This window comes from Micropterus dolomieu, linkage group LG21, assembly GCF_021292245.1.
Source record: "Micropterus dolomieu isolate WLL.071019.BEF.003 ecotype Adirondacks linkage group LG21, ASM2129224v1, whole genome shotgun sequence".
NCBI lineage: Eukaryota > Metazoa > Chordata > Actinopteri > Centrarchiformes > Centrarchidae > Micropterus > Micropterus dolomieu.
The window spans coordinates 28,811,041-28,819,974 of record NC_060170.1 but is presented as its reverse complement, the minus strand read 5'-3'; the positions used below and the strand labels follow the sequence as shown (position 1 = coordinate 28,819,974).

Below are 8,934 nucleotides of genomic sequence, written 5' to 3'. Positions count from 1 at the left end.
ATCCAGTCTGTCCTCCGCACGTCCATCACTGTCTGGTTTGGATCTGCCACCAAAAAAGAGAGGAGCAGACTACAACGGACAGTCAGGACTGCAGAAAAGATCATCGGTGTTAACCTGCCCTCCATTCAGGACTTATACATTTCCAGAGTCAGGAAACATCACTGCAGATCCATCTCACCCCGGACACAACCTGTTCCAGCTTCTCCCCTCTGGTAGGCGCTACAGAGCACTGTACGCCAAAACCAACAGACTTAGGAACAGTTTCTTCCCACAAGCCATCACTCTGATGAACAGCTGATTTCTGACTCGCAGTGTCAATTCCTGTGCAATAACCCAGTAACTCTGTCTCTAATCAGCCACCTGTTTACTGGTTGCGACTTATTATTTATTCACCATTCTCTATTTCAGTGCTTTTATATTGTCATATTGTATATACTGTGTACCAATCCACCTACCTCAAGTCATAACTCCTGCACAAAATACTTTATTCCAGCATTCTTTGCACTATGCTTCATGGCACTGTGTACATGTTTACATCCACCTCCGACATGCACATACTCCTGCATCCTTTGCACTCTGCTCACTGCACTATTTGTCAATATGTCTATATTGTTTTTGTTCATAGTGTGTATATTTGTGTTGTCTACACTGAAGTCTGTATCTGATTTTATTTTTATTATTGTGATATTGTATTTTTGTATGAGTAAGCACATCGTGAGCAATGTTCAATCCAGAGTCAAATTCCTTGTATGTGTACACATACCTGGAAAAAAAGTTGATTCTGGTAACAGGCAGTGTGCTGTGATCATACTGTCAGTGTCTCTGCCTCAGTGAGACTCACAGGATCCAGCAGCAGCAGAGCTACAGAGAACATGGTTGGTATTGAAGGTGATCTGATGGGAGCTTCTCTTCTTCTGCTGCCACTGACAGCATGATATCAAGTCTTTATAGCAGATTGAGGACTTTCACTTTGCATAGAGAAGGACACTGACAGGCTATAAGTGAAAGATGAACTGTGTGTCACAATTACTCAATGCTTGAAATTGTGTTATTTAAAAAACAACAAACTAACAATCAAACAGGTAAATGTTTACTAATATTCTGCTTGGACAAGAGAATCGTCTTCAGCTACAGACTCATACCCCCAAAGTGTTTCACTGAGCTGCACAGGAGCTTATTCCTGTGTAGGTCATCAAGTAGTTAAACTCATCCCCACTTGGTCACAGTATGGACATCTGTGGACTGGGAGGCTGCTGAGGTCTTGCTAATTGGACTTTATTACATTTTCTGTAACTTCTGGGACAGTGCAATACATACTGGTAACATGCTGACTGTTGTCATACAAAGAATAATTAATTGTGTATTGTGTTTTAGGTGTAGGTAAATTGTTTTCATAAAAAATGTAGCAAATCATGTGGAACATTTTATTTATTTTTTTTACCGAAATGTACGTTTTTGTATCACATGCATGATATCACTCAATGTCATTACAAAGATACATCGAAAAAATTTTACCACACTAATACAGAATTGTATGAAACATTGCTTTAAAGGACAAACAACAAAAATGTATTTTTTTCCCTTAAAAATAAAGAATTATACAGTGAGGAAAATAAGTATTTGAACACCCTGCTATTTTGCAAGTTCTCCCACTTAGAAATCATGGAGGGGTCTGAAATTGTCATCGTAGGTGCATGTCCACTGTGAGAGACATAATCTAAAAAAGAAAAATCCAGAAATCACAATGTATGATTTTTTAACTATTTATTTGTATGATACAGCTGCAAATAAGTATTTGAACACCTGAGAAAATCAATGTTAATATTTGGTAATATTTACAATTACAGAGGTCAAACGTCTCTAGATCAGTCAGGTTTCTGGCCTGTCGCTGAGAAACACGGAGTTTGAGCTCCCTCCAAAGATTCTCTATTGGGTTTAGGTCTGGAGACTGGCTAGGCCACGCCAGAACCTTGATATGCTTCTTACAGAGCCACTCCTTGGTTATCCTGGCTGTGTGCTTGGGGTCATTGTCATGTTGGAAGACCCGGCCTCGACCCATCTTCAATGCTCTAACTGAAGGAAGGAGGTTGTTCCCCAAAATCTCGCAATACATGGCCCCGGTCATCCTCTCTTTAATACAGTGCAGTCGCCCTGTCCCATGTGCAGAAAAACACCCCCAAAGCATGATGCTACCACCCCCATGCTTCACAGTAGGGATGGTGTTCTTGGGATGGTACTCATCATTCTTCTTCCTCCAAACACGGTTAGTGGAATTATGACCAAAAAGTTCTATTTTGGTCTCATCTGACCACATGACTTTCTCCCATGACTCCTCTGGATCATCCAAATGGTCATTGGCAAACTGAAGACGGGGCTTGACATGTGCTGGTTTAAGCAGGGGAACCTTCCGTGCCATGCATGATTTCAAACCATGACGTCTTAGTGTATTACCAACAGTAACCTTGGAAACAGTGGTCCCAGCTCTTTTCAGGTCATTAACCAGCTCCTCCCGTGTAGTTCTGGGTTCTCACCTTTCTTAGGATCATTGAGACCCCACGAGGTGAGATCTTGCATGGAGCCCCAGTCCGAGGGAGATTGACAGTCATGTTTAGCTTCTTCCATTTTCTAATGATTGCTCCAACAGTGGACCTTTTTTCACCAAGCTGCTTGGCAATTTCCCCGTAGCCCTTTCCAGCCTTGTGGAGGTGTAGAATTTTGTCTCTAGTGTCTTTGGACAGCTCTTTGGTCTTGGCCATGTTAGTAGTTGGATTCTTACTGATTGTATGGGGTGGACAGGTGTCTTTATGCAGCTAACAACCTCAAACAGGTGCATCTAATTTAGGATAATAAATGGAGTGGTGGTGGACATTTTGAAGGCAGACTAACAGGTCTTTGAGAGTCAGAATTCTAGCTGATAGACAGGTGTTCAAATACTTATTTGCAGCTGTATCATACAAATAAATAGTGGATGAAATGGATTTTTTTTTTAGATTCTGTCTCTCACAGTGGACATGCACCTACGATGACAATTTCAGACCCCTCCATGATTTCTAAGTGGGGGAACTTGCAAAATAGCAGGGTGTTCAAATACTTATTTTCCTCACTGTAGATTCTGACACTCCCACATTCCTATATAAATAATTTCTTCAGCTTTCGGTTGTAGGCATCAGTAAATGAGTATTGGTCACACTGTATGTTGATGTGCATGTGTGTTTGTCTGGTCAAACTGTATATGTGACAGACTTGTTCTGACTTCTGAATTTGCCTTGAACAGGTCGGACCCTGTCAGGCCTTTTATCAGCGGCCATGTTGCCAACAGTATGGCTGCTGAGGTTATTGCTCTGCTGCATAGCCTGCTCACTGCCCCCGAGTCCAACACCGCTCAGATCTGGACCAGCACTGCTGAAAAAGTGAAGGACTTGTTATGTGTCTGACTTTATTGCTATGTTTGTGCTAATTAATTGCATCCTGACTATTGCTTGAAAATAATTAACAATGAGATGATGTTTCTTTTAAACCAAATTCTTTCTCCTTTGGGTTTTGTGGTAGGTTCTCTCCCGGGCCCTGATGTTTATCCCTCAGCTGGGGAAGTATGCTGAGAGTATTCTGGAGAATGGGAGCAGCAGTGGCAGAAAACTAGCTAAGCTGCAGGCCATTGGCAGACAGGCAGTTGCTGCACTTTGCGCCCTTGGGGGCTTCAAAGAAACAATCAAGATTGGCTCTGAGGTTCAGGTTAGTTACCAGAGACGAATCAGTGAAAATGCTATACTTTATATACTGCTATTTGCATCCTAGATAAAGCATCTCTTTTTCCCTCAAAAGCTTAAAAATATTAAATGTTGGCACATTTCTTGTGATTCCTCCACTCTACAGGTGGTAGGTAAAGGAGTTCTGGGCAGTGTGGGCATAGTTATGTCCATCAATGAGCAGGAGGGCATCGCTACAGTCAAGTTCCCTTCTTGCGAGTATAGGAGAGCTTGCAAAGCCTCAGACATCCTGACAGTGCCTATATCACGTCTCTGCACACCAAGATCTGAGGTAAGTTTCAGCATAAAACACAACACCCTGTCCTTATTTTTATGGAAAATAATGGAAATTATGAGCTCTGGTTTTATTTGTGTCTTCCTTTCACACTCTATCCAACTCCAACAGGCTCTCCCCCTCTATAAGCTGTCAATAACAGAAAAGGTGGTACAAGCAGTGCAGTCCATGCTTCTGCCACAGGAAGGCAGTCTCTCCATTCACACTTCTCTACCAGCTACAGGAGATGGCTCCAGCCCGGTAATGGCTGCAGTGCGCTTGCTGGCTGAAATCAGAACCAGGTTAGTTAACATTCATGTAAGTTAATGCTTCTTTAATCTGTATTTAATATGTGGACACCTTTTAAACCCTTTGAAACTCTTGATTATGTGATGTAATTTAAAAAATGTAATGGAGGTTTGACAGCAAGATCATAGACTGGATTATTATCACAAGGTTCTTAATGGTTTTCAGGGCATGCCTGGTGATGGCACAGCTCCTGGAGGATAGCTCCTTCTGTGAGGAATTCATCCAGCAGTGTCCTGCTGCTGTTGAGGTTCTCAACCTGGTTGCACAGGAATGCAGCCCCGGTAAGCATAGATGCTGGCATGTCAAATCATTTGAGCAGCCAAAACCTTCCATTTCCAGTATAATGTATTTGGTCCATCATCCATCATTCACTGTTGGCCTTCTTGTGCAGGGGAGCGCCTCGGCATGGTTGAAGCTCAATGTGAAAGAGTGCGAATGCTGTACCGGGACTGCGCTCGGCCTCCTCCTCCACCACTGCAGACTGACAGACGTCAGGTGGGAGTTACCAAATTTAATTACTTTTGCAGTAACACAAGAAAGATCCCCTGTTGTGTAACATACATGTGGACTGGATGCAGCTGAAAATACACATTTGTCATGGAAGAAGGTGGGAAAACAGAAAAAGAAATTATTGAGTTTTTCCCTCATCAAAGAAAGCCTGACTTCAGTCTTAAAAAAAGTGTTGATGGAAAACCTCTTAAGTCAGTTAAACATATTTTAATTGACTGACAGCTGAAGGCAAGATCCTTATACTATCAAATTCATATATTGCTGCAAGCCTCAATTCATAATGCACTCAAAAATCTTCAAAGAGATTTTGATAAATGAAGTTTGTTGGCACTCATCTCCTTATTTCTTTGACGTCTTATCAGCCTAAGGAGATCACTTGGTCTCCATCCAGAGTGTTCCCTCCAGTCCGTGCCTGCATGTTCTCATCTCGTCTGACCTCTGTTACCTTCTTGGCTGATCCAAGTGCTGGAGGAGGGCTGCCCAGAGGCACCTTCATCTATGCCACCTGTCCTGTACCAATTCAGGTGGGCACATCACAGTGGAATACATGTTTTGCCATCTCAGTTTGTTTGAACATGTAGAAGTGAGAATAAAAACCATGTGCCAGAGATGGGACTCGAGTTTGAGACTCAGATTCGAGCCCGACTTAAGTCGCACAAACAGTGACTTCAGACTCGACTTGAGGTGCGGGACTCACGAACAATGTTTAGTTTTAGGAAAACTTACCCCCCGGAAGAAATAGTCACACTTCACAAAACAAATAAACTTAGTGTTTCCCCTAGGATGGAATTGTAGGAGCGGAGGTGAAGCACAATTTTTGTCTGAATATAAAACCCCAACACAACAAGTCTCAGCAACATTGCTCTTGTGTCCATGAGAATGCGATGCACCTTAGAGTAGTTTAAAGCTGCAGTGTGAGCTTTAGATGAATGTTTTGGTGTTGGTGTTAATTTTATGTTTTCCAATGAAAAATATGTAATTTCACATCATATTGGGCTGTTATTTTCACCATATAGCTGAACAAATAGTTGGAAAAGCTAGAGCAGATAATAAAGAAACGACACCCAAAGATCAGTCTACTGTAGGAACTACAACCTTTAGATCTGGAGAAAGTAATTTGGTTGGTTCTGTTGCTCCACAGTGATTTTACAGTGATGGCACAGCATGTTTTGGGCAGTATACAGAATATATATATATATATATATATATATATATATATATATATATATATATATATATATGACATTATTAACAGCTCTGAAATAGAGAATGATGAATAAATAATAAGTGATAACCAGTAAACAGGTGGCTGATTAGAGACAGATTTACTGGGTTATTGCACAGGAATTGTTCCTGACTGTGGGTCAGAAATCAGTTGTTCATCATAGTGATGGCTTGTGGGAAGAAACGGTTCCTGACTCTGTTGGGTCTGTTGGCAAACATGTTTAGCTCAGCATTTGCCAACTAATGTTAGCTTGCTTCTTGCATTAGCTACGACCTACCGGAGGTTAGGTCTGACTGGCGTTCGTTATAAAAAGAAGAAAGAGCGTTTGTTTAAAACCTGTGGTGGTCGATTAACGTAATAATTTACGTCCCGCTATCTGCCATCACCTTAATTATTCCTGTTGGCTGCAAAAAGGTTACAGGTTTATTGTTGATCATGTAAAGCTACAGTTTTATTTAGTTATAACGTTACACTCGGTCTGAGAGTCTGGGGATGTGTTGACTTACAGTAGTTTAAGCTGTCATTAATCGCATTGCACATTACATGGTTGTGCTCTGTGAAAAACAGGTTACAGTTTATTGTTGATTGTGTAACAGTTTTATTTAGTTATAACATCACACTGGGTCTGAGAGTCTGGGGATTGTGTCTTACAGTAGTTTAAGGCAAGTTTATTTGTATAGCACATTTCAACAACAAGGTAATTCAAAGTGCTTTACATAAAACATCAAAGCAATAGGGAAATATAAAAAAGTTTAAAAGCAACATAGGGAAATACCCAAAAAATACACATTAAAACAGGGTAAAACAGGACAGTAAAAGTTACAGTGCAGTGTACAATCAGGTTTAAAAGAGTTAAATGGAAAATAAAAACAGGCTGAGGGGTTGAGCAAATAATTGAGTTACAATTATTTTGAAAAGAGAATAAACAGAGAAGTACACTTAATCTACTCTCTCTAGCTAGTCTGTACTCGGGTCCATAGCAATCTTTGGGTCCACTGAAACCCGCGGACACTACAGAGAAACCAGGACATGTCTGTCCACAGGCCACTTTGATCCAGTTATACTCTGGATCCACCTGCGTGTTTACAGGTGGACAGAGGTTCCTGCAAATAACTCAGGCGCGAGATTGAAGACCACTTCCTTCACTCTGTTCAATCTCACTCTCATTATCTTCTCACTCAATTACCTACTCATTTCTCAGCGTGTAAATATTTAATTAAAAGCAATGGGAAAAATAAAAGTCTTAATTTAAAAGAACTGACAGTTTCAGCAGACCTGCAGTTATCTGGGAGTTTGTTCCAGATAAACGGAGCAGAATAACTGAACGCTGCTTCTCCTTGTTTAGTTTTGAAGCTGTCATTCATTGCATTGCACATTACATGGTTGTGCTCTGTGAAAAACAGGTTACAGTTTATTGTTGATCGTGTATAGCTACAGTTTTATTTAGTTATAACATCACACTGGTTTGAGAGTCTGGGGATGTGATGTCTTACAGTAGTTTATAAGCTGTCATTAGTTGTAGACGCATTGTACATTAGTGTACGTGGTTGTGGAAAAACAGGTTACAGGGTTATTGTTGATCATGTAACGTTACAGTTTTATTTAGTTAACTTTACACTTACAGTAGTTAATAAGCTGTCATTAATTGTATTGCCCATTACATGGTTGTGCCCTGTAAGTGGAAAAACAGGTTACAGTTACAGAATTCCTTATAGCTATGCAGTTTTATAAGCAACCTGGATTGATTGAGGTGATACAACATTCATTATAACCACGAGAGACTTGAGACTTGACTTGGACTCTAGCTCAAAGACTTGTGAGCATCTCTGCTGAGACTGCAGTCTGTCCACCGTCTTACATTCACTTGTATTTGTTCCTGCAGGCCCCGTCCTTTTACTGGGAGATAGAAATTGTCTCCTATGGAGACTCTGAGGAGGACAGTGGCCCAATTGTGTCCTTTGGTTTTGCCACGGAGGCAGAGAAGAGAGACGGCGCATGGACAAACCCTGTCGGCACATGTCTGTTTCATAAGTATGTTCATTTCCATATAAACTCTTGAGAGACTCCATACTTTTCCCACTGCTCTGTCTCTGACGTGAGTGCTGACTGCTATCCTTCTCTTTTGTGTTCCATCTCTGTGTGTCTGTCTCCTGTCTGTCTGTCTCTGTTATGTCAGTAATGGTAGGGCAGTACATTATAATGGCTCCAGTCTGCTGCAGTGGAAGAGTGTCAGACTGGATGTGGCTCTACTTCCTGGTGAGACAGGAGACAACATATGATTTTCTTCAAATACAATCTACTGTTTCTTTTGTTTGATTTAGTCAACTTAGAAATCCATACAGCAATGTGTGTTATGGATTTGAACTGAAACTCCTTAAAAGCATTGTATCTTATCTGGCTACTTAAAAAAAGAAGATATTTTGCAAGCATAACTTTCTCCCTTAATTCAGGTTGGAACTAGTCTTAACATTGAATCATAGCTGAGTGTGACCGTTTGTATAAACACAGGCGACGTGGCAGGAATAGGCTGGGAGCGTTCTGAGGGCACTCCTCCACCTCCTGGTCAGGCCCCTAAAGGCAGGGTCTACTTTACGTACTGCGGCCAGCGGCTCAGCCCCATCCTTGAGGATGTAGCAGGTGGAATGTGGCCCCTGGTACACATTCAAAAAAAGGTTGGTTTCTGTTGACATTGCTTTATATTTAAATTGTTTTTAATATTAAAGTTTTTCAGCGACACAATTTTCCCTCAGAATTAATGTACTTAATCTTCTGTTTTTGTGCAATATTATCTGTCAATAATGAAATTATGCTGCTATTTATTCACCGTACTGTTGTTCATTGCAATTCTTCAATAATATAAATATTGTACA

At 40.9% G+C, this 8,934-nt stretch overlaps 1 protein-coding gene across 4 annotated transcripts in view; it reads left to right on the top strand.

Annotated features, from left to right (window-relative positions):
* LOC123959735 (probable E3 ubiquitin-protein ligase HECTD4) overlaps positions 1–8,934 on the top strand; it is a 46,037-nt gene that overhangs the window by 20,343 nt on the left and 16,760 nt on the right. For all 4 annotated transcript variants that reach the window (XM_046033986.1, XM_046033985.1, XM_046033987.1 and 1 more), the window contains exons 40-49: positions 3,275–3,410; positions 3,550–3,732; positions 3,874–4,038; positions 4,153–4,322; positions 4,495–4,610; positions 4,721–4,824; positions 5,202–5,363; positions 7,947–8,095; positions 8,241–8,320; positions 8,573–8,736. In XM_046033986.1, the coding sequence (XP_045889942.1) occupies positions 3,275–3,410; positions 3,550–3,732; positions 3,874–4,038; positions 4,153–4,322; positions 4,495–4,610; positions 4,721–4,824; positions 5,202–5,363; positions 7,947–8,095; positions 8,241–8,320; positions 8,573–8,736 (1,429 nt within the window). The remainder of the gene's footprint in view (positions 1–3,274; positions 3,411–3,549; positions 3,733–3,873; positions 4,039–4,152; positions 4,323–4,494; positions 4,611–4,720; positions 4,825–5,201; positions 5,364–7,946; positions 8,096–8,240; positions 8,321–8,572; positions 8,737–8,934) is intronic.